This window comes from Spea bombifrons, chromosome 4, assembly GCF_027358695.1.
Source record: "Spea bombifrons isolate aSpeBom1 chromosome 4, aSpeBom1.2.pri, whole genome shotgun sequence".
NCBI classification, from domain to species: Eukaryota; Metazoa; Chordata; class Amphibia; order Anura; family Pelobatidae; genus Spea; species Spea bombifrons.
Genome location: NC_071090.1, coordinates 84,056,848 through 84,081,761, shown reverse-complemented (window position 1 = coordinate 84,081,761; position 24,914 = coordinate 84,056,848). Strand labels below are relative to the sequence as shown.

Sequence of the window (24,914 nt, the reverse complement as noted above, 5' to 3'; positions counted from 1 at the left end):
TAAAGAAAGTCATTTATTTTTCCATTATTATGACTTATTAACATACCTAGTGCCACACCATAATACACTACCAAATATAGGTTTAAGCAGGGCTTTATTGGTACTTTTTAATACCGTAATACCCAGTTATGCTTATAGCTACCAGTTCAAAATGAGTAAATGTTTCAGAACAGCTCGTGACCAGCCGTTGCATCATTTGCTATTTGTGTCGACCAGCATGTATCAGACAGTGATAGGCAAATTCCATCTGCAGTCTGCACCACTTCATTCAATCACAGCATGATGTGAAATATTCCCTCAACGCTTAACAACTCTTTACTGTTTGAGGACGAATTCATGTGATAACATCCTGCCATCTGATATGTAAAACAAATCTGACACTTTAGAATGACTTTTGCCTTCTAGCAGCAAGTCTATCAACTCAATAGCTGTCATGTAACCAAAACAGTAAGTGAAAGTAAAGCCTTAGGAAGAAATCGGTACTATTTGTATAGTTTAATCATAAACCACGAAACGACAGAAAACAGGGCAAACCTGTCACTTTTTCATTAAAAAGCTGTCTGTACGTTCTTTCTTTAGTGTTAAAATTCTTGGATATATTAGTGATACTAATTAGAAAACTTTGGCATTTTGTTTTCCTTTTTGGTACCATCCTTTTCAGACAACAAATTTTGTTTCCTGCCCTTTCGATTTATTCACAAGATGGATGACTATGTAGGACTACAGCGATATGGTAAAGAAGGAAAGCATTATGTGTGCCACACACATGGGAGGTGCCAGTCCAGGCCTTTTACACAATCACATATTATTATACCATATCATTTTATATAGATATATATATATATATATATATATATATATATATATATATATATATATATATAACTGCTAAATAAAGCTCCAGTTAGTTTTTTTGCCTTCTGATTACAAGGTAAAATATATTGCAAAATATACCCTGTTTCACCCCAGGATTCTGTATTCATGGTCAGTGCTGAAACAACTCAAGCCCACTAAATTTTGATTTTTGCAGAGGTGCATGTGAGTCTCATGGTTTTTACCCCAAATCTCAGGGTGAAGGGGCAGATTCATAGGGTCACACAGTCTGGAACTGATTCTTTCCTATTCTTCACTGCTGTGATTACATGTAAGACTCTCAAATAGGGATGCTACAGCATTTAAGTTATGCTGGCGCCAGCTTCAAAACACTGATTACCGTCTGTGCGGGTAAAATACCGGTTGAGTGGCAACCCTACTTCCAAATGGTGTTTTTGCTACTAATATGATATGGTTGATATCTCTGATTGAATCCCTATGACTTAATTTAGTGTGTCTTTAAATAATGACAAGTCAAGGTTTTCACAAGGACCGGTATTGACAGGTTTGCAATGCAGTGTATGTATGTGCGGGCAAGGGGAGGTAAATCAAGGTGGTAAATGTCTCGATAAAATGGGTGTTGTGCCAATGCACTCGCCAGGGCAGTTCTATGTATAGGGCAAAACAGCGTGGGCCTGTGCTCCCACCTGTCCGGTTTCCTGGGTTACCCTGGTAACTGAGGCGTCCACTGGGGTCACCTGACGCACGTTATGCATGAACTGGCACGAGTGTGTGTGTATGGTGCTAAGAGCGTCAAGGAGAGGGGAAGAGAGAATGAGTGGAGTGAGTGTTAGTGTATGGTGCTAGCGTGGGTGTTAATGCAAGTAGACTGAACCCAGCCAGGGATGACCATACCACATAGCGGAACTAAGAAACCCAATCTGTAGGGGGGGACTGATTTCACAGCCCCCTTCAAACTGCCCAGGACACTAGACAGGGAGCTTGTGAGCATGCAAGTAAGTGGAAAAGCAGCTGGGTAAAGGGATATGGGGCTTCTGCTTTTACTTCAACTAAGCTCATTCTTACATGCAAATTATTACTAGGATATTTATTAAACGATATGTACCATTCTGTGTGTATATACAGAAAGGAATTGCAGAAAAGGTTGGTTCCTCGATAGCTACACGCCTGAGAGATCACCGGCCTCTCATGCCACTTTCTGGTGATGTGCAACTTTGAAGGGACGGCCCTGGCACTCCCGGGGGAAGCACAGCTCTACAGGGAGGAATGGAATTGTGTATTGCGATGTACATTGTGCCATATGTGTGACTGACACGTTCACTAAAACCAGTCCTTGACATAATAACTGGCATTTTCAAAAGGAAACTCATTATAGCCCCCACCCATGTGTGGCCGTTACACTCCGATTTGATTTGATCACAGGTTCACCTATCAGGTAGTTCGGGGCGCTATAGATGGTGTCACGGAGCATGTGACTGTAACAGTAAAACAAGTGAGTACACGGACACGCGTGTCCCCCTCAGGCCCCAGCTCGGCACGGGTTAAAGCGTCATCCACCTGTTGGGGCCCGGTGGGTGGTGTTGGGAGTGGACCTGACGTTCTCCGCCTCCCTGTATGTACCCGGGCCGGGGTCTCCAGGGCAGCTGTGTGGCAGGGGGCAGAGAGGTTATTTAACGGGAAAGCGCCTTCTCAATCACTTTGGTCTTTTGCAGCGTCCGTCGGAAGATACAGAAGACATGGCCTCGTCCACCCCAGGCAGGAGCGCAGCACGGACGTCGCTGGCGGGAGCGCCATCCCCGGGCAGCCCGACCCGGCTGAGTCGGTTGCAGGAGAAGGAAGAGCTGCGACACCTGAATGACAGGCTGGCCGCTTACATCGAACGGGTACGGTCGCTGGAGGCAGACAAGTCCCTGCTGAAGCTGCAACTGGAGGAAACGGAGGAGGTGTCCACGCGGGAGGTGTCTAACCTCAGGCTCCTCTATGAGACCGAGCTGGCCGATGCCCGCAAGCTGCTGGACTACACCGCCAACGAGAGGGCCCGTCTGCAGGTGGAGCTGGGCAAAGTACGAGAGGAACATCGGCAGCTGCAGGCCAGGTACGACCCCCCGGGCCCCACATACACACCTGTCGGCTCTAAGGCACCTGTCTATGGCTCCATCACCTGGAGCGAGCCCCGTCCATGCTAGCCCTCCAGCCTTTCCCCCCAGTTTATGATGAGTGATGCTGGCCCCTGAGGATATGTGCACGCCGTGCTCCTGTACCGTAAACCAAACACGAGCTCCGGGAATGAGCGGGTCAGCATACAGCACTTTCCAGTTAGCTGGATACCTGTCGTCAATACAATGGAGCGTCCCTAGTTTTACCTACACAGTGCGTCATGATGTCTCTGTTGATGCAGAAGGCCAAAAAGAATCCCTCTAAGCCAAGTTTGGCTCATGTGGTGAAAAATACCTTTGACTCCAATAAGCAGATTTATCAATCCTTGTTAATTAAACATTACCAAGAGAAGTGTTGCTTTGCCATGAATGAGTTTGATTCCTTCTTAAAAGCATTCATCCACGTTAACTTTATAATCAGGTTATGCATTCCAGATCTTTACCGCTCTCACTGTATAGCATACCTCCTTCTGCTTAACCCCTTAAATTAAGGATCATTTTTTATGTTGTCCTTGTTCAACTAACTCATTTAGTTTATCCCTACAAATCTGTGTGTATGTGTGTCTATCTATATATATATATATTTACACACACACACACACATCGCCTTTTATGGGACAGGGAGGGCTTTCTTATATATAAAAATATGTATAAATTATTATTCAACATATAAAAAGAAGAAAATCAAATGGGGGGGGGATTCAGTTTCAACTTCAATAATTACACATGGAGCGAATGACACCTTATATTGCATTACATTTATATAGCGCCAGCAGATTCCGTAGTGTTGCAATCAGTGGATAATTTAAAGTCACACACACAATAACACTGGTACAAAAGGAGAAGACAGTCCTACTCTTGTGAGCTTACAATCTAGTTGGTGGCTGATGGGGAAATGAAACAGTAGGAGAGGACTGCTTGGATGGGGATGAGTGGATGGGGTCCAGATGATCTGTAGAGGTTGTTGATCGTTCAGATGATTTGATTAGCATTAGTAAGAAAGGTTGTATGCTTCTTGAAAAAGTTGGGTTTTCAAAGAGCTTTTGAAGGTTCCCGTCTGACGAAACGGGAAAGGGAATTCCAGAGAAATGATATGCTTGAGTTTTGAATGCATTTGGGGAATTAGAAGACAAATGCTGTTATTACGGATTTCAAACGAAGGTTTGGTATGGGGCCTTGACAGTGACGACAGCCGCCAAAATTGTCCCACAACTTCATAGATTTGTTTTGAATGTTGATAATCCAAGATATTTGATTTCTTATGGCCATTTGACGCCTTTCATGCAACCATCCTATTGCCAATCTTTTCAAAACGTTTTCATTTTTTCATTGTCCACAAAGTAGATTTGTTGTCCAGAATATGTTCAAGCTCAAACTTTGTATTTGCCATCATCCCCTGAGCACAGCAGCTCCATACACAGGTATGCCATGTTTTTGGGACACTATGGAGTCAAAATTGGAAGGTGCAACTTTTAGTTTAAAAATTTTGAATTTTAACAAATAGTTGGTCCGTGACTCATATAATACAATATAGTGGTCCCATATTTCAATTTATCTCATTAAATTTATTATTAAGTTAAACCCAAAGTATTTAGCTAGTAAACATATTTGCATGATTCTTACTGTGACGTTTATACCGACATCTGTCAAATCCGGTGGTATTTTGTTTCCTATTGGATCACAAGTTCACCTGTCAGGTGCCTGATGTGTAAGTACAGAAAAATCTTTTTAGACCTTGCTGGGCTCTCTTATTGCTCCCCCCCCCCCCGCTGGCTGATCAACATGTATTGTGATCAGCAGTGCAGGGCCATGATATCACTGGCATCAAAAATGTATGAGAAGTCCCCAAAGGGATCTTGAGCCAAACTGTACTGGGATCCTATACGATATGCAATGCTCCTCCCAGAGGAATATTACTAGTGATCCTGCCGGATAATGCTTATGATATTGGGAAGTTAGGATGTTAAACTAGTCTTTAAGTCACTCCAGTGAATAGGCCTCTCTGTGCTAGTGCGGTTAATAATAATAATAAAAAAACATAAGGCAATAATACCTCTAACACTGCACTATTTGACAACACACTGTAATTGAAAACTACAAAGCTACCACTGACCACAAGAATTGTTAACTTTTTTCTTGGAACTAGTCAATTACAATTTCTTCTTCAATGAGAAGTAGGCCATGTTTGTTTTATATCTTTTTTAAGGCTTGTTTTGTTGTATAATCCACACATTTTCTGATGCAATCACCTTACTGCCTTGTAGTTCTGTTCAAATAGAATATTGGAGTATGGAATATTATCATGTTCTATAATCGACCAGAAATGTAATCTGTTTTATCTCTTTGAAGAAATTCCAAAAAAGAAGCAGATTTGAACCAGGCTCTAAGTCAGCTGCGAGATCTGGAAGCTAAACTTAACTCCAAAGAAGCTGAGTTGGCCACTGCTTTATGTGAAAGAAGAAGTTTGGATGCACAGCTTCAAGATCAGAAAATCCAGATAACTGGAGTAAGAACCGGATTTTATGTTTTGTGAGCAATTAGTTCTTTCAGGGAAAAGACATCAATAAAATAATACACAATAATAATTTATGTCTGGTTTGCATTGTTAGTGTTGTGCCTGTTCGCAAAGGGTTAATAATTTAATGATAAACACATTATCTGTGTAAAAATTAGCTCACATGTTTTCTTTTTTTTGTTCGTTTTAGCTTGAATCATCATTAAGTGATACAACTAAACAGCTACATGATGAAATGCTGTGGAGGGTTGACTTGGAAAACAAAATGCAAACACTCAGAGAGCAACAGGAGTTTGAAAAGAATATGCATGGACAGGTGTGTTGCTCTTTTTGCATATCTGTGTTGGTGGAGCTGGTAAGTTTTGAAATATGCTGTATGACTTGGTGTGGGCCCTAGTTTTCAGGTAATGATTAGTCTTCTAACTACTGCTGGCTTTCACTCTCGCCCAAAGTCGTGCTCAGTCCAATTGCTTCAAGAGAAAAGAGTGCACCAGAACCAAGGTGTCTGAGACTTGTCTTCGTTGGTCCTCGTGAGCGTCCCTATAGTTCTTCATTACAGCTCCCACCAAAGTGGGGCGATTTTCAAGTGGGGCACGTTGCATCTGCATAAGGTAGTGGTGGTGCCCCGAATTTGTTTTCTACATGGAAACATCCACTTTTCTCTTAAAATCTTCCACTAATACTTACGCTTGACCATTGTTCAACAGACTTGACATTGTGGCAATACCATGTTGTTGTTGTTGCTGCAGGAGGTCAGAGAGATGAAGAAACGTCATGAGACCAGGATTGTTGAAATAGATTCTGGTCGTCGGATAGAATTTGAAAGCAAGCTAGCTGAAGCTTTGCAAGAGCTACGGCAAGACCATGAACAACAAGTCATGGATTACAAGGAGCAGTTAGAGAGAACTTTCAGTGCAAAGGTAATAGTTGTGTTATAAATGCTCTTGTGTGCATTAGTACAACGTTTTCATAAAATTGGATGAAAGCTTAGGAGTGTCATAAAATAGAGAGTGTATACACTAAAAAGGACTTGTTCTGCTTCATTGTGAAGTGAAGTTGTTGTTCTGTGCATTCTAAACATGTAATGTTACCTTTGCTCCTGCTGATTTTTGTTTTGCATAGTTGGAAAACGCACAGCTTGCAGCAGCAAAGAATAGTGACTATGCCAGTGCCACCCGGGAAGAGATCATGTCTACGAAGCTAAGAATAGATTCCTTAACATCCCAGCTGAACCAGTATCAAAAGCAGGTATGACTTACTAACGGTGATTTTCCATATTTGTTGTTTGACTAAACACACCATTTGAAATATGATTATCAGTACTGAATGTCCAAACCTTTCCCAAAAAGAACTCTGATGATGTAAAATTCCACACATTAACCCCTTAATGACAACTGCCGGTTCTGGCACGTCATGCACTAACATCAGGTTAGTGACAATTGACGTGCCAGGACCGTCATGTCTTTAAACAGGTGCAGAAAGCGATCTACGTTCGCCTTCTGCACCCAAACGGCGTTGCTGTAATGCCTCGACCTCGCTCCGGAGAGCGGTTGCAGCTGCAAGTAATCTTCGCCATCTGCAAGATGGCGGCGGCCGGGAAAAAAAAAAAAAAAAAAAGATTCAAAAGTTCGCTAGATGGTCTCCAGACCCTCTAGAGAACTCTGGCTCCACTTGCAGGTTGAATACAGGTACTGCATTCAACCATGCAAGTCAATGGAGCCCAGCTTTCTAAACAGTGTGATTAGTAAAAATAAATAAAAAAATTAATAATTAGAAAAAAATAGTTAAAAAAACTGTAAAATGTAAAAATTTCCCACTGATGTCACTATCAGGGGAACCTTCACATTTAAAAAAAGTTAAAAATTTAACCCCTTCGTGACAAAGGCTGATTTTACTTTTTGTACCCTTCGCGACAATGGCCGTTTTAACATTTCTGCGCTGCTTGTGTTTAGCTGTAATTTTCTTTTTTTCCCGTTTACTGAACCCACACACATTAGATATTATTTTTTTCAGGACAAGAAGGGCTTTCTTTAGTTGACATTGTTTCGATTGGATCATATTATTTACTACTAAAAAAAGTATAAAATATGGTGAAAAATTTAGAAAAAAAATGACTGTTTCTAACTTTCAGTTGAAAAATCTTTTACTCATCTATAAAAGGTAATGAAAAAACCTACTAAATAGATTCTACTATTTGTCCTGAGTTTAGAAATGCCCAATGTTTTTATGTTTTTTTTTTTTTGCTTTTTCCTACACATTATGGGGCAATAAGTACAGGTAGCGTTTTGCGATTTCAAAGTCATTTTTTCCAAATCTGGTAATTCTTCCCCCCCCCATGTGCCATTTCGGGTATCTTTGAAGCCGGCCAATGCAATTTACCCCATCAAGTCATATATTTTTGAAAACTAGACACCCCAGGGTATTCTAAATGCTAGTATTTTAACCCTTTCCAAGCACTAATTCTACCATCAGCCTTTGTCAAACTCTATGGTAGTAATTTTTTTTGCATTTGTTTTTTCACACACATTTTACTTCAGATAAGAAAAAATTATATATATATACATATATATATATATATATATATATATATATATATATATATATATATATATATATATATATATATATATATATATATAAAATATATTTTTGTGAGCAAGTCCTAAAATTGGCACACTAGCTTAAAACAATTCTCGCATGGAAAGAGTTAAAATACTGGCATATTAAATGCCCATGGGGTGTCTACTTTAAAAAAAATTATGATTTGATGGGGTAAATTGAATTGGCCGGGTTCAACAATGTCCCAATTAACACGGGGGGAAGGATGGCCACACATCTAATTTCCAATTAGAAAAATGCACACGTACCAAATGTGGCCTTTTAGTTCCCCCCAAAAATGACAAACCCATGCATGTGGGGTATCACTGTACTCAGGAGATGTTGCTGAACACATATTGGGGTGTCGTGTGACAGCGACATATACCAGGAGCTGTAAATTCATACATAACATAGGTGTGTGGGGGAAAAATACAAACAAAAGAATACTACTGCAAACTTTGAAAAAATGCTGGTGGTAAAATGTGTGCATGCAAAGAGTTAAAATACCAGCATTTAAAATACCCTGGGGTGTCTAGTTTTCAAAAATATATGGTTTTGTTGGGCACACTGAAATGGCCCGGCTCAAAGATGCACCAAATAGGACATGGGCAGTGGATCCCCAAATGCCAAAGTTCAACATTGAAAAATGCGCATGCACCAAATGTAGCCCTTTTGCCCCCAAACAGCCAGGCAAAATCATTCATGTGAGGTATCGCTGTACTCAGGAGATGTTGCTGAACACATATTGGGGTGTTTTATGATAATGACATATACCAGAACTTGTTTATTCATACCTGAAGTAAAATGTGTGTGGGGAAAAAAATGACTACCACAAAGTTTGACAAAAACTGGTGGTAGATATGGTGCATGGAAAGAGTTAAAATACTAGCATCTGAAATACCCTGGGGTGTCTAGTTTTCAAAAATATATGATTTGATGGGGTAAATTGCATTGGCCGGCTTCAAAGATACCCGAAATGGCACACGGGGGAAGAATTACCAGATTTGGAAAAAATGGCTTTGAAATAGCAAAACGCTACCTGTACTTATTGCCCCATAACCTGTAGAAAAAAGCAAAAAAACATAAAAACATTGGGTATTTCTAAACTCAGGACAAATAGTAGAACCTATTTAGCAGGTTTTTTCATTACCTTTTATAGATGAGTAAAAGATTTTTCAACTAAAAGTTAGAAACAGTCATTTTTTTTCTAAATTTTTCACCATATTTTATACTTTTAATAGTAAATAATATGATACAATCTAAAGAAAGCCCTTCTTGTCCTGAAAAAAACAATATATAACTTGTGTGGGTTCAATAAACGGGAAAGAAAAAAATTACAGCTAAACACGAGCAGCGCAGAAATGTAAAAACGGCCATTGTCACGAAGGGTACAAAAAGTAAAATCAGCCTTTGTCACAAAAAAAGACAACCCCCATTTCATATAACTTATCGGTAACTGCTTATATATATTTTTTCAAATGGAAAAACAATACTTCAGCAAATAATATTTACTTGAAATTCTAAGTTCAACATTTTTAAACGTTAAGTAGTTATTTTTTTTCCTGCTTTTATTGGCCTGCAAAGCTTCTTGTTCCTTAGCCCAATTAACTCTAACTGAACATTCAAGCCTTCCTTGATTTTGGAGTTTTGTTTTTATGGTAGAACTTGGCACTGGAGGCTAAACTGAGGGATCTTGAGGAGATGCTGGATCGTGCCCATGACTTGCACAGAAGGCAGATGAGTGAGAAGGACCGGGAGGTGTCTGAAATGAGGCGCCAACTGCAGACTCAGTTGGATGAATATGAGCAATTGCTAGATGTGAAGCTGGCCTTAGATATGGAAATAAATGCATACAGGAAGATGCTGGAAGGGGAGGAGCAGAGGTAAGAGCAGCATCCCTGAATAAACTATCGTCTTAACACCTTGTCTTCTAGTGATAACACCAGGAACGCCCCAAAAAGTTGTTCTTGTAGGACTAGAGAGAGAGGGGTCTAACATACATTAGGTTTCTTTTGCTAAAAAATGACCCCCCCCGCCAGTATTTTATCTTATCCCAAGTAAATCTTGTTTTTGTATAAATATGATCCTAAACATGTGTCCATCGAGTTCAGCCTTTCCTATATCTGTAAATTTGTTGCTGTTGATCCAAAAGAAGGCAAAAAAACCCAGTTTGGCTCTTTCCAATTTTGCACTAACCAGGGAAAAAATTCCTTCTTGACCCCAAAATGGCAGTCAGATTTCTCCTTGGATCAATAAGCTGTTTCCCCATAATTAAAGATTATATCCCTGAATATTATGTTTTTCCACGTATCCATCCAGTTGCAGTTTAAACGTCTGTACAGACTCAGATAAAACTACCTCTGCAGGCACAGAATTCCACATCCTTATTGTCCTTACTGTAAAAAAACACTTTCCTCTGCTTTAGACTAAATCTCCTTTCTTCCAGTCTAAACGCATGACCACATGTCCTATGCATAGTCTTGTTTATGAACAGATTTCCACACAATGGTTTGTATTGGCCCCGAATATATTTATATAATGCTATCATATCCCCTCTGAGGCGACGTTTTTCTAAACTAAACAGATTTAAATTAGTTAACCTTTCTTCATAACTACAGTGCTCCATTTCTTTTATTAGTTTTGTAGCCTGCCTCTGCACCCTTTCTAGTCCTATGATATCCTTCTTTAGAATAGGTGCCCAAAATTGCACAGCATTCAAGGTGCGGCCTTACCATTGATTTATACAGAGGCAAAATTATATTCCGCGAATTGATGCCCATTTTTATACATGACAATACCTTACTGGCCTTAGCAACTGCTGACTGACATTGCATGTTGTTGCCTAGTTTGTTGTCTATAACAATTCCCAGATCCTTCTCATTTGTCGTTACCCCTAATTCGCTACCGTTTAGGGTGTAGGTTGCCTGTGCATTCCCTACGCCGAAGTGCATAACTTTACATTTATCTACATTGAATTTCATCTGCCATTTGTGTGCCCAGTGCCCCAGTCTATCTAGATCCCTCTGCAGCACTGTAATATCCTGCTCACACTGTATTACTTAGTTTAGTGTCATCTGCAAACACAGAAACATGACTTTCAACGCCTATACTACTATAATACTTTCCCAGCCACAGAAGTTAAGCTCACAGATCTATAATTTCTGGGCACAGAGTTTGAACCCTTTTTGAATATAGGGACCACATCTGCCTTCCTCCAATCCTCTGGTAGAAATTCCTGAAAGAAAAGAATCCCGAAAGATTAGAAACAGAGGTTCACTTATGTCCTGACTCAACTCCTTAAGTACTCGAGGGTGAATACCATCAGGCCCCGGAGCTTTGTTAACGTTAACTTTCCTTTGCTACAGCACCTTCTCCTGAGCCATCCACTCGCAGTTTGACTGCAAATTGTTTTCATATATATATATATCCATTGCCATAGGTTTCTCCTTAATACAGGCATGTCCAAAGTCCGGCCCGCGGGCCAATTACGGCCCGCGTTCCGGACTGATGCGGCCCCCAATTGAGCCACGGGACTTGGCGTCATCAGCCGGCGCAGGGAGAAGGAAAGCGCGAGATCTGGGCTTTCCTTCTCCCTGCGCCGGCACACACAGCCACACACAGCCACACAGCGGTGGGCGCGGCTTCAGTGTTGTGTGCCGGGATCTGACAACAAACCCCGGCGCACAACAGCTGTTGCCGCGCGGATCGCAAGGGAGCAGTATCGGAGGTATTTACCGGACATCCGGCTTAAAATCACTCAAGGGAGCCGGATGTCCGGTAAAGACCTCCGATACTGCTCCCTTGCGATCCGCTCGGCAACAGCTGTTGTGCGCCGGGGTTTGTTGTCAGAAACCGGCGCACAACACTGAAGCCGCGCCCACCGCTGTCCGTGCCCTCTGAACCCCGTGGCCTCGGAAGAAGAAGGAAGAACTGAAGAAGAAGAGGAGCGAAGAGCAGGAAAAGGAGCTGTAAGGAGAAAAGAGGAAAGGTAGGAAAGCATACAGTGAGAGTGGATTGGTGTATGTGTGTGGATTGGTGTATGTGTGTGGATTGGTGTATGTGTGTGGATTGGTATATGTGTGGATGTGGATGTGTGGATTGGTATGTGTGTGTGGATTGGTGTATGTGTGTGGATTGGTGTGTATGTGTGGATTGGTGTATGTGTGTGGATTGGTGTATATGTGTGGATTAGTGTATATGTGTGGATTGGTATGTGTGTGGATTGGTATGTGTGTGGATTGGTATGTGTGTGGATTGGTATGTGTGTGGATTGGTATATATGTGTGGATTGGTATATATGTGTGGATTGGTATATATGTGTGGATTAGTGTATGTGTGTGGATTGGTATGTGTGGATTGGAATGTGTGGATTGGTGTATGTGTGTGGATTGGTGTATGTGTGTGGATTAGTATATGTGTGGATTGGTGTGTGTGTGGATTGGTATGCGTGTGGATTGGTATATGTGTGGATTGGTATATGTGTGGATTGGTATGTGTGTGGATTGGTGTATGTGTGTGGATTGGTGTATGTGTGTGGATTGGTGTATGTGTGTGGATTGGTATGCGTGTGGATTGGTATGCGTGTGGATTGGTGTGCGTGTGGATTGGTGTGTGTGTGGATTGGTGTATGCGTGTGGATTGGTGTATGCGTGTGGATTGGTATGTGTGTGGATTGGTATGTGTGTGGATTGGTGTATGTGTGTGTGGATTGGTGTATGTGTGTGTGGATTGGTGTATGTGTGTGTGGATTGGTGTATGTGTGTGTGGATTGGTGTGTGTGTGTGGATTGGTGTGTGTGTGTGGATTGGTGTATGTGTGTGGATTGGTGTATGTGTGTGGATTGGTGTATGTGTGTGGATTGGTGTGTGTGTGTGGATTGGTATGTGTGTGTGGATTGGTGTATGTGTGTGGATTGGTATGCGTGTGGATTGGTATGCGTGTGGATTGGTATGCGTGTGGATTGGTATGTGTGTGTGGATTGGTATGTGTGTGTGGATTGGTATGTGTGTGTGGATTGGTATGTGTGTGTGGATTGGTATGTGTGTGTGGATTGGTGTGTGTGTCTGGATTGGTGTATGTGTGTGGATTGGTGTATGTGTGTGGATTGGTATGTGTGTGTGGATTGGTATGTGTGTGTGGATTGGTATGTGTGTGTGGATTGGTGTATGTGTGTGGATTGGTGTATGTGTGTGGATTGGTGTATGTGTGTGGATTGGTATGCGTGTGGATTGGTATGCGTGTGGATTGGTAAATGTGTGAGAGTGATGGGTGTTATGCTGTACCATTTCCAATGTATTTTTCATTATATAATTATGCTCTAAAGTACATCATAACTCCCATCACTCTATACTGTTCTATACAGTGGCAGAGCTGGGAGACAGAGGCCTTGCACCCCCACCGCAGGACTCCTGAAAGGTAAGTGAACTTCAAAGAGGGAGAGGGTAGATAGTTAGGAGGGGTAGATAGGGAGAAGGGAGTGAGAAGGGGTAGATAGGGCAGAAGGGAGCGAGAAGGGGTAGATAAGGCAATCATACTCCTATCATGCCAAGTCTGCGACTGCCTCCTGGAATCTGGGTATGCCTGGGCATGATAGGAATGTGATTGCTGTTAACAATTATATTTATATAATTAAATTATTATATATAAAAAAATTATATATATATATTGTTATTTAATTGTTTTGTCCTATTTTGGTGTGTTACTTACTTTTTTTTATGGTGTGTGTGGGGGGTCATATTCAGTTTCGGCCAGGTAGTTTTAAAGTGTGTGTGGGGGGGGTGCCACATACAGGATCCGCCCTGGGTGCCAAATACTCTAGGTACGCCCCTGCCCTCCCCTACACAATTTCTTCATCAGATGCCCTTGTGGCTGTGTGTGCCGGCGCAGGGAGAAGGAAAGCCCAAATCTTGCGATCTCGGACGTCGCTAGATTTGGGCTTTCCTTCTCCCTGCGCCGGCACACACAGCCACAAGGGCATCTGATGAAGAAATTGTAGGCAGTGGCGGAACTACCGGGGTCGCGACTGCGACCGGGCCCTGGAGTTCTGCCAGTCAGGGGGGCCCAAGGGGTGCTGAGCGGTTGCTGAAAAAGGAGAGTGAGAAAGGGATAGATGTGGTATGCCGTTTTCAATAAACGTTGCATAAAATAGTTAATTTGCATTTCATTTTAATGGTTCAGAAAATGTCAGGCAAAATGGTCGGCCCTCGCACATGTTCACCTCATCAAATCTGGCACTCTTCGAAAAAAGTTTGGACATGCCTGCCTTAATATATACTGAGGAAAAATAGTTATTTAAAGTTTCTGCTTTTTCCTGGTCCTCCTTAACCAACACTCCCCTCTCTGTTTTTAATGAACCTGCGTTTTCATTTCTTGTTTTTTGTTTAGAATTTATGTACTTAAAGAATTTTTTGGGGTTAGTTTTGCTCTCTGGCTATCACTCTCTCATTTTCTAGTTTAGCCCATCTAATCACCTTTTTGCATGCTTTATTGGCTTCCTTATATCTTATATAGGATGCCTCTGATTCTTCTGATTTTAAATGCTGTAAAAGCCATTTTCTTTTTAATTTTCTGCTTAACGTCCCTACTAAGCCACATTGGTTTCAATTTGTTCCTGTTATATTTATTTCCTAGTGGTACATACTGAGAAGTGTACCCTGCTAATATTTGTTTGAAAATACTCAATTTTTCAAAACCCTTTTTTATCCCTAAAAACATTGGTAATACCATGTGTGTTTGTGCAGGTTGAAACTATCACCGAGTCCTGCTCAGAGAGGCACAGTATCTCGAACATCAGCTGGTCACACAAGCCGCTCACATCGTGGGAAAAAGAGAAAGCTAGAAGACAGCGAGAGACAAGAGACCAGGAGGACGTACCAGGTGGTTCAGCAAGGCTCTTCTTCAGGGCCTGTGTCTATTGATGAAATAGACCCAGATGGGAAGTTTGTTAGACTGGTGAACAATTCTGAAGAGGTACTGGTTTTATGTTTAACGTAATCGTGTTCTGATGAAAATGTGTTATGTGATAATGCGTACTAATGTTCTGGCAACAGACAAGGTTAAGCAGCTTCTTATGTTCTTGCGGTCTGCTCATATGGTGTCTGTGATTAAGCATGCTGTGCCTCCTTTTGAAAAACTATTGAGATTACATTCTTCAGACAGTATTTACCATCGTTTGCAATGGTTTGTAGGAACATGTTGAGTATTGCCATCTTGTATTAAAGTATCCACAAACTTTATAGAAAAGGCATACTGCAGTCTGGCTAATCTGAGGCTTTGATGTTGGGTGCTGTGTAATTTGTGCATATACCGATATTTATAAGCGCAATGAGATTTAAAAGAAAGAAAGAAAGAATAAGAAAAAATGAGGGGCTTAAATGCAATCATATCTTCTATAAAATAACTGTTTAGAAAATGGGATATTGAACTCTGCGTGATAAGAGTATTTAACTTTCCCTGCCCACCTTGGTGGCACATAAGGTAAGAGACAGACTAATCCTTCCTAGGTAGACATGACTCTAGAAGAAAAATACAAATAGCCCCCTCTAGGCTCTTCAGTGAGTTTTTCTGCCTACTTTAAGTAGGAGGACTCTGTCCCTTAGCTTGTCTTTTTCAGAAGAAATAAACGCCTTGATTGAGACAGTTAAATTGGCCATAAATGTATCTCGTGATGAAGCCCCTAACAAGGAAGCTGCCTTTCAGGGCCTCTCAAAGCATTCTCCCTCCTTTCCAGTCCACGAGGCACTTACATCAACAAGGAATGGGACCATCCTTACAGAAAATTGGGCCTCGCCAGGAGAACAATGGAAATTACAGGGGTGATGAAATGAGATCTAGCAGCTAAGGCTCCCAGAGAGAAAATTCTGAAGAATATTTCCGCTGTCTGGAGAGCAGTTGCATTTTTGTGTGGCATATCTCTGGAGAGTATTTGTATGTGTTCTAGGACCACAGCATTATAAGTGTCAGCTAGAAGAGTATTATGGCTTTGTGATTGAAAGGCTTATACTGCTTCTAAATTAAGGTTGCTTAACATACCCTTCTTACAGAAGGTCCTCAGAATTGGAAACATTACTAGAAAGGACTATCAGTGACAGAAATGTGCACCAGAGGAAACTTGACAAGAAAACCCTTTCACCCTTTTTGCCATACCTCAGAATTCAAGCACAGGCAAGGTGAGCAAAATCTGTTGGTGCTACGGTCACCTTCAGGGTCAGAGGAAAGAGTTGTATATTTCCCAAATCTTCAGCATGATGCTAGAACGATAAACTGCTTTCAGAGACACTTGGGTGAACAATATTGTATCGAGAGGCTATTGCCTAGCATTCAGTCGCAAAACTTCAGGAGGTTACCAATTTATGGTAGATTTGAGGTTCAACAGCTACTCAACAGTCCCATTTCCGTATGGAAACTATAAAATCCACTCTAGAGGCTATCTTGTGGAGAGATTTCATTGTTAAAATAGACTTAAAAGGACACGTACCTTACCTGTGCCTATTTCTCAGTCATGCCAGTATCTACGCATGGCCATCCCATCATTTCCAGCTTCAAGCCCTCTCATTCTGCAGCTCCAAGACTTTTCACAAAAATGTTGTGGGTGGTAGCAGGTCATATCAGGAGTCTAGGTATATCAATCATCCCGTACCTAGATGACTGGCTCCCGCATACAAGCTCATCATCACCTGCAGATTACACTCACACTAACCCAAAAGCTGGGGTGGATGAGGATTTGGGGAAACGATGGATGTATAACAGCATCAAGATATGCCATCCCTTGGGCTCTGGTGTGCATGAGATCGCCAGCAGGCGAGGTTGGGGTTCATATTTTACAAGTCAAGCTATTCAGGACAGTTGAAGGAGAGACAAATCTCATCTCTCAGGCAAGGTTAGTCATTTCCCCATTTTTATTTTTTTTCTGAGCTCATGGGAGTCGAATCCTTGGGACTCCTGGCAGCAAACTCTACAGAGAACTGTCCCTTCTGCAGCAATGTGATATTTCAAAATTCCTCTCTTGAATTGTCCAGAACACCCTTCCTGTGTCTCCTAATATGTTCTCCGTGAGGTAGTGTCTTTCTTCCAGAAGACAAGATGCTGAGGTTGACCAGAATCACCTTTTCTGTTCTAAGAAGTCACAAGGGCAGTTTAAGATTACTCATGAGGGGCTGGAAGGTAGATTTCCTGCAAGGACGTTGGTCGACCTGGGAGAGTCGGCTTCATATTAATCTCCTGGAACTTCTCAGTTTGGAGAGCTTTATGATCTTGGCAGTGCAAGCTTCATGGGAAGGCTATAAAAGTATTCTGACAACTGCGCTGTAGTGGCCTATATGAACAGCCAGGAGGGTACAAGATATTTGCAGCAGGGAGGCCGGATTCAGACTATAGGAAGATGGGTCGAAGTGAATTTTTCACATCTTCCAGCCATCTACATCAAAGGGAAGGAAAACATCACAGCTGATTTTCTCAGCAGATTGTCTATTCTGCCAGCGGAAAAGTCCAATTTTCTCTACCTTCCTACAGATCACTAAGGTTTAAGGCATGCCACATAGACCTCATGGCTTCAACAAAGAACAAGAAAATCAAACTTTTCTTTTTTCTTTCTTTCTTTATTTCGGCTGATGGTTGGCCCTTAGCTCTGGACGCCTTCTCAGAAGTGGAGCTTCGGGATGTTTTTCCTCCTCTAACCCTCATAGCCAAGGTCCTGAGGAATTTTAGAAGAGAGAGGTGCCTGTTGACCGTCAGTTGGTGACAACCCAGTGGCAAAACGTTAGTCACGCCGGACCTGCTGCAACAAGGATTTATACTTAATTCAAATCAAACATGTTTAAAGTTGACAGCCTGGCATTTGAAAGGGAGAAATTAATCAGGTCTGGTTTCTCTGAAGTAGTTGCTGGGGAAGAACTTTCACCGGGACTTAGAGCAGGGCTTGACAAATTTGTTGTGAATCTAGGCGCCAGCTAAAAAAGTTAGGAGCCAGGATTTTTTTTAAACTAACAGTTGGTCAGGAGTGATCTGATCATCATCAGCCCACTTACTAAACTCACAGCATTTGACCTGGAAGCACCCTGGACTTTCAGGTCAGTGCTGGTTTTTGTTTTTGTTTTTAATTTTTTTTTTTTTTTTTTTTTTTTTTTTTAACGCTTTCAATGCTGATGTTCCATTGGAGCACAGTATTGACTGATATTTAGTCCCCACAAGCGTGGGAGTGATCTCAGACTCGGGGGTGGGCTCGGAGTGGCTGTGCTGTCTGCCCAGGCTTTTGGGCAGGCAGCAGCGCCCCCTCGATCACAGGCTGACAAACACCTAGGCTTGACTTAGAGATCACTCCACTAGTGCTCTCTTGACATTTTGGGCAGAGGCAGCCAGGGTTTTCATTGACCAGATCTACAGAGCAGCAGTTTGGAAGAGTGCCAAGCATTATCGGCTAGAGTGCTTGTTTACAGAAGATGCCAAATTTTGTACTTTGTTGCAAGCTGTGGTTTCTGAGCTCACCCAGTAGCTTTGTTATATCTCCTAACATCTGCTATTGGAAGTGAGATGGTAATAATGAATCCTTTACCTGAGAATTTATTTTCCTTGTCTCTTTCCAGAAGCAGTTTTTTTGTATGCACTGAAGGTAAGTGGAAGTTCTGGGGTTTTACTTCCTGCCCTACCGGGATAGGCAGAGCTATCTCTTAATATCTTGTACTGGTAAATGACAAAGAAAAGGCATTCTCACGTAAGAATCCATTTGTTTTCTTGTGTTACGATCAAAATAAGGGTATCTAAAGAGAGCCCTTGTCCTGGAAAAAAATATTTGTGTGGGTACAATAAAGAAAATTACAGTTAAACACAAACACAGCAGAAATGTTAAAACTATTGTCACGAAGGGTAAAAAATTTGAAAAAAGGTTTGGTCGCGAAGGGGTTAAAAACCTTACTTTGGTACTTTGAGTGTGTTTTCACAAACAAGTAACGGAGGGAAACTTTACCCGTGTGGAAGGTGCAATGTGCAGATGCACTGCCCAAGATTATCTATAGCGGTATAAAGCACCTCACAAAAAAAGGGTGTTTCTTCAAGATGCATGTAGAGAGAGTCCAGATGAAGGGTGGGTACTGGGGGAGTCTCTTATTGGGGCATCTTCTGAGTGGAGGCTATAAACCGAAATACATGCGAGACATAATCCATGGTGCACACTAGAGCCCTGCGCGGGGACTGCTTTTTTAATCCCGTTCCCGCTGATTTTTTTTGTCCAATCCCGCCCGCTCCCGCAATGTGGGTGTTCCGCTCCTGCAACATGTGTGCCCAATCCCGCTCCGCTTCTGCCACAAATGTGGCCAATCACGCCCACCTCCTTTCCTGAACTGCAGACTTCCCATGCAGTCACACAAGGTTGCCCTCGAGTTGCTCCCTCACAGCGTCTCTTCTCTTGCTCCAGGAACACAGCAGAGTCATGGGAAGTGACGTCACATCACGTGACTGCGCTTTGTTCCTGGGCGGCGCAATAGAAGAGACACTGTAAGGGAGCAGCGTGAAGGCAGCTTTGCGGGACTGCGCAGGATTACCAGGACCGCAGGTACAGTGCCTGACCACCCACAACCCCAGCAAGGCTGCTCGCGGGACCTGTCTCCCAATGCAGTCCTCTAGTGCACACCTCCTCAGCCTTTAACACCCAATGCCTCAGGTAGAGTTGTTTGGTTAGCACTTTAACCCTGGCAAACATAAGGACCCCTACATTGAGCTTCATATTAATCAAAGGCTTTGACACTTGGCACTTCAGTGAAATGTGTTATGTCATTTTGTAGCATTTCTTTCCTTAATTAATGTTGCTGGTTTTGTAACAGTATTATGGAAGTGAGAGACAGTGCGTTGCAATTTTTTTTGTGCTCTCAACACAGGATCAACAACTTCATGGATGGACGATGAGGAGACAGCATGGGTGCCTTGCAGACATTGTGTATAAACTTCCTGCCAGGTTCACCCTAAAGGCTGGTCAACATGTAAAAGTAAGCAGAGACTTACAAATGCAAACACGTGACCTAGATCTGACCTAACCTAAAAATCACCCCACAGTGATAAATGTACATATGTATGTTAGCTGGTTTCATTGAAGTGCGTTTGCTAAATATGGGATTGCGATGAACTTAGGCTTTTTTGTCCATAGTAGAGCCTGCTCTGCAGAAGCAGTTTCATGCAGTTTGACATTTCTTTTGCTTGTAATGTTGACCTTCATGAGCTACATTTTGAACCACATTATCAAGAAGAGGATACCAGTCTAGTTCCATGAGTGATGCATCCTTTAAATTGTTTTTCAGGATATTGTGCACTCTATGGCCACCCAGTTAATTAAATTGTGTTCTTGTGTCTGACAGATCTGGGCTTCAGGAGCTGGAACCGCACACAGCCCTCCTACAGATTTAGTGTGGAAGTCTCAGCTATCATGGGGGACAGGAGACGATATGAAGGTTACACTTTTGGACCCTAGTGGTCATGTAAGTATAAAATATGTGACAATATGGTTTCATGCTTCTTTCATCAAATGTATGATTATTGTAACCGTCTTAGCTGGTCTCCCTCTTTCCTGTCTCACTCCTCTACAATCCACCATGAATGCTGCTGCCAGACTTATCTTCCTCTCCCATCGCTTCAGTAACACCTCTCCCCTCTGTCAAAATTCTGACTCTTACTTTCACAGTAGCTCCCCTACTTAAATCTCCTCACTCATCTCTAAATACACTCCTTACCAGTCTCTCTGCTCATTTAACCTGTTACTTCTAGGCATATGCAGAAAGAACTCTTCTAAGAGTAAGGAACGAGGAGGGCGACTCCGAAGAGGAATTACTTGAAGAGGAGCTGGAAGAGTATCGTTTTTGTTCCCAGGTAAGTTTTCTTTGCACCGCTTGTGCATAGGGAACTTAGCCATGTTAGTGTTACATTTTTATTTTACAATTTCTTTGGTAAACCAGCGCAAAAGAAGAAAAAAGAAATGTTGTTCAGTTTCGTGATGGCCTTGGTCCCATGCACTGGGAAGTGTCAGTCGGTGAGATAACTTTGATGTGCCTGCTGCATTCCCTGTGTATAGCCATGCATGTGCCGGCTGTAAATGACTTAATCAGTGCAAGTCTCCTTAGTCAAAGGGGCTGTATATTTATATGCATGCGTACTGATTCATCTGCTGAGTAAGTTAGAACATCTGTGGGGTGAGCAATAACTACACTTGTTGGGGTTCAGAGAAATATGAAAAGTGCTTTTGTTGTGAAGAACACACATTTTGATAAGAGGGTGTTGGTCTTCAAAAAAAACAACAACCCTGAAACATTGGCTTCCAGGATGACTATAGGCACCTATCAAATATATATCTTCTGACCTGTATATATATATATATTGCTTTGAAAACCATAAACAATATATCTCTAAGAACCCATCTAATCTAAAAGAATCTTTGGTTTCTCAGAGTAATGGCTGTGGGTGATTACTTAAAGCTTGCTGATGTGCCCTACCTTGACTATGGAGGTTTCCAAATATTGATTGTGCCATTTAGAACATGTAGTGTTAAGACACTTGCATGATGTGAAAACCCACTGCCCCTCTCTGTCATGGAATGTTTGTATTTTTTCCCTCAAATGCCTACTTTTACCATAAATAATCTGCATTGTTTTTACAAATGTCAATCCAGCATGTTTAGATGTTTTAGGTAGTTTGCTATTTTGTGTCCACCATTAATACTGTGTAAACCTTAAATGTTGCATGGGCTAAACTAATATCATGTGTTATGCATATTCACACACAATTAACAGCATCATATAACGATAGCGGTAAATGACTTGTCTAGTTTTGGAAGCTGTGGAAATGTTTACTATAAGTATACTACTAGTTCAGGATGGTATTTTGTTTCTCTGAAACGGAGGCTATACCAAAAGCACAAGTGTCTTACAAATATTATTGGTTAATAAGTTAAAATTCATTAACACACCGTATGACTAAAAGTATGTAGACCTCTGGCCATCACACTATTTTTTGACCCTGTTGGACATCCCATTCCAGAACAATGGCGAGTCCAGTCATGTTGCAACAGGAAAGGGCCTTCCCCAAACTGGTGTTACAAAGTTAGAAGTATACACTTGTCTAAAATGTCTTTGTATGCTGTAGCATTCACTTTACCCTTCACTGGAACTAAGGGGCCATAGCCCAAACCCTGAAAAACAGCCCCAGACCATTATCCTTCCTTAACCAATCTTTACAGTAGGCACTATGGATTCTGCCCATCAGATTCCCAGCTAGTGAAGCGTGAATAATCACTCCAGAGAACACGTTTCCACAGCTCCAGGGTCCAGTGTTGACGTGCTTTACACCACTTCAGCTAATGCTTGGAATAACACGTACTTTGTGGTTAAGCTGTTACTCATAGACTCTTCCACTTCACAATAAAAGCACTTAGACAGTGGACTGGGGCAGATCTTTCACAAACTGACTTGTGACATCTTATTAGGATGCCATGTTTACAGTCACTGGCCTCTTCAATATTACCAGTTCTACTGGCAATTTTTGTCTGTGAGATGGCTGTCTGTGTGCTGGGTTATCAATGGATATGGCTAAAAAACCTAAACTAAATCATTAGAATGGATGTCCACATGCTTTTGCTCATATAGTTTTGAACAGTGTGTGGGAAGTTGTTCCTGATTATCTTAAATTGATTCTGTGATTGCACACAACCCCACTAAACCGGAGAGTAGACCTTTGAAACAGAGTATTGGGTCATCTGTCCTTACTCAGATGTCAGGGTTTAAGTGTAGAAGGCTTTTTTTTGTCAAAATAAATATTCAGCAGTAGCATCTTTGATGCAGCTTTAATAACCAATTGCAGCATGTAGGGTATGAGTGGTTTGGTACATCCCTGCATGCTTGGTCTTGGTATGAACATTTTCCTTTTCTAAACATTTTTACTGTTGCTGACAGTTTAAACTTGGTTGAGTTACTATCAATATTTTAAGTTGTGATGTATTTAATTTTTGAGCAAACATTTTGACAAACATTGGCAGTAGAATATATATTAAGGGGCTCAGTCACTTTAAACATGACAGTCATAGGATGCAACCTTTTGTCACAAGTCAATTTGTGAAAGATCTGCCCTGGCCCACTGGTGAGTGGTGCTATTGTGACATGCGTATCTGTGAACTTCTGAGCTCTGGCTACAGGAGTCTTCCCTTGCGGGATGCGGCCAGCACTGTCCACTGACATCAGCAGGAAATGCCCCCATTTAAAGGGAAAATGGGCGGGGAGGGCAGTGTGTCAAGACCCCGCTTCCCGGAAGATTTGGGTCTTGACCCGGAGAAGCTGTGCTTCACCCGGAGATCTCCAGGTCAAACCCGGAGAGTTCCCAGGTATGGTGACGTGGAGGCGTCTAGGAGTAACACCTCAACCACAAAGTGGAGACCATGCACACCCACAGAGCAGGGCTGCCGAGTGCTGAAGTGTGTAGTGCATGTTCTCTGTAGCATCACTCACTAGAGAGCTCCAAACTGCCTCTAGAAGAAACATCGGTACAATTACTGTGTGCCGGGCGCTGCATGAAATAGGTTTTCCGTGGCTGAGCAGCTGCGCACAAGCAGAGGATCACTAAGCCCAATGCCAAGCGTCAGCCGCAGTGATGTAAAGCACACTGCTACTAGGCTCTGGAGCAGTGGAAACCTATATTTAGGGTTTAGATCTATTCACGTAATTATAAAATCTGTATGTTTAATAAGCCAGGCACTGCCTTAAGCAATGCCAAGGTGGCCTTCCATTAATGCTTCCGTAATTAATTTTTACAGCTTCCAATATCGTATTAACAGGCCACGTGTACTTAAAACCTTTTAAAGTGTTATATTTAAGAATTTTAAAATCTTTCTTTCCCTCTTACGTTTTTGTCTTTTTTCTTTTTTTTTTTTCCTTTAGCCTCACCAGCCAGTGGATCCCAGCTGTGCAGTCATGTAGCCGTTACAGGGGAAAATAAATAAAGTGAAAGCAGGCAGCGTTTCCTGAATGTTGAACTTCTTATGATAGTAAAGTTATTAAGTGGCACAAGTTTGGTTTTGGGTTTAATAGAAGTTTAATAGAATACTTGCTCTAGTCAGTTTTGCCTGGTAGGACATGTAAAGTATCGGGGATTATCAGTTCCTTGTTTTGTACCAAGTAATGGCACTTTGGAGATAATTTTGTGTCTTTCAGCAGAATGATATGAGCAGACATTACTTCATATGCCAAGTTAGCAATGTTTAGAGGTCCACCAAACCCACATTTTTTTTCCCATAAGGTAACAGTAGGATACAAGTTGTCCTAAGAGTCAAGTATGTACATTTTAGGCTCAGTTCGGATAAGGCCAGATAACTTAATTTACCTAAACACTTCAATGTAATGTGTGCCAAATGCAGTCCTACAGTTTAACTTTCTGTGAAGGTGCCTGTGTAGATCAGCTTCACATCGCTCTCCAGTTTTTGAAATGGAAAATACTTTGTACCGTAGTAGTAGAAGGTCAGTGTTGTGTTCAATCTTTTTATGTTAAGATTTTAGTTTAAAGAATACTTTGATACGTACAGGTGCCAGATATAGGTCTACTATGATGTGAGGACTCAAGCCAATATAGGCACTCCCTACTATATAACGGATCTCGCCCCTGCAGGATGGAATGAGGGTAAGAAGCACTGGTGTTTAAATACTTGGCTAGAAACTAAAACTTTATAATTTTTATTTTTTAATCTTTTTTTGGGGGGGTCTTTACAGTCATGCTATGGTGCCTGGTGTGACCACTACATCACTTAAAAACACGAAACAATTAGTTAAGGATTTGTTTAGAATGCGAGTATT

General features: G+C 41.7%; 1 protein-coding gene across 2 annotated transcripts; it reads left to right on the top strand.

The window, feature by feature from the left end:
* Positions 1-2,505: 2,505 nt before the first annotated feature.
* Positions 2,506-24,083, top strand: LOC128492109 (lamin-L(III)-like). Of its 2 annotated transcripts, XM_053464555.1 has the most exons (12): positions 2,506-2,929; positions 5,340-5,496; positions 5,696-5,821; positions 6,255-6,425; positions 6,628-6,753; positions 9,766-9,986; positions 14,844-15,072; positions 19,971-20,078; positions 20,445-20,564; positions 20,851-20,952; positions 21,039-21,112; positions 24,006-24,083. In XM_053464555.1, exons 1-11 carry the CDS (start codon positions 2,571-2,573, stop codon positions 21,075-21,077), a joined length of 1,758 nt encoding a protein of 585 aa, XP_053320530.1. In that variant the 5' UTR covers positions 2,506-2,570; the 3' UTR covers positions 21,078-21,112; positions 24,006-24,083. The 2 variants fall into 2 exon arrangements, with proteins under 2 accessions (XP_053320530.1, XP_053320531.1); XM_053464556.1 differs by lacking the exon at positions 21,039-21,112.
* Positions 24,084-24,914: the final 831 nt, after the last annotated feature.

Coding starts and splice junctions, on each gene's coding strand:
- LOC128492109 (XM_053464556.1), top strand. CDS start 2,571: ATGGCCTCGTCCACCCCAGGCAGGAGCGCAGCACGGACGTCGCTGGCG. Junction 9,987..14,843: donor CTGGAAGGGGAGGAGCAGAG/GTAAGAGCAGCA, acceptor GTGTTTGTGCAG/GTTGAAACTATCACCGAGTC. Junction 20,953..24,005: donor AGTATCGTTTTTGTTCCCAG/GTAAGTTTTCTT, acceptor TTTTTCCTTTAG/CCTCACCAGCCAGTGGATCC.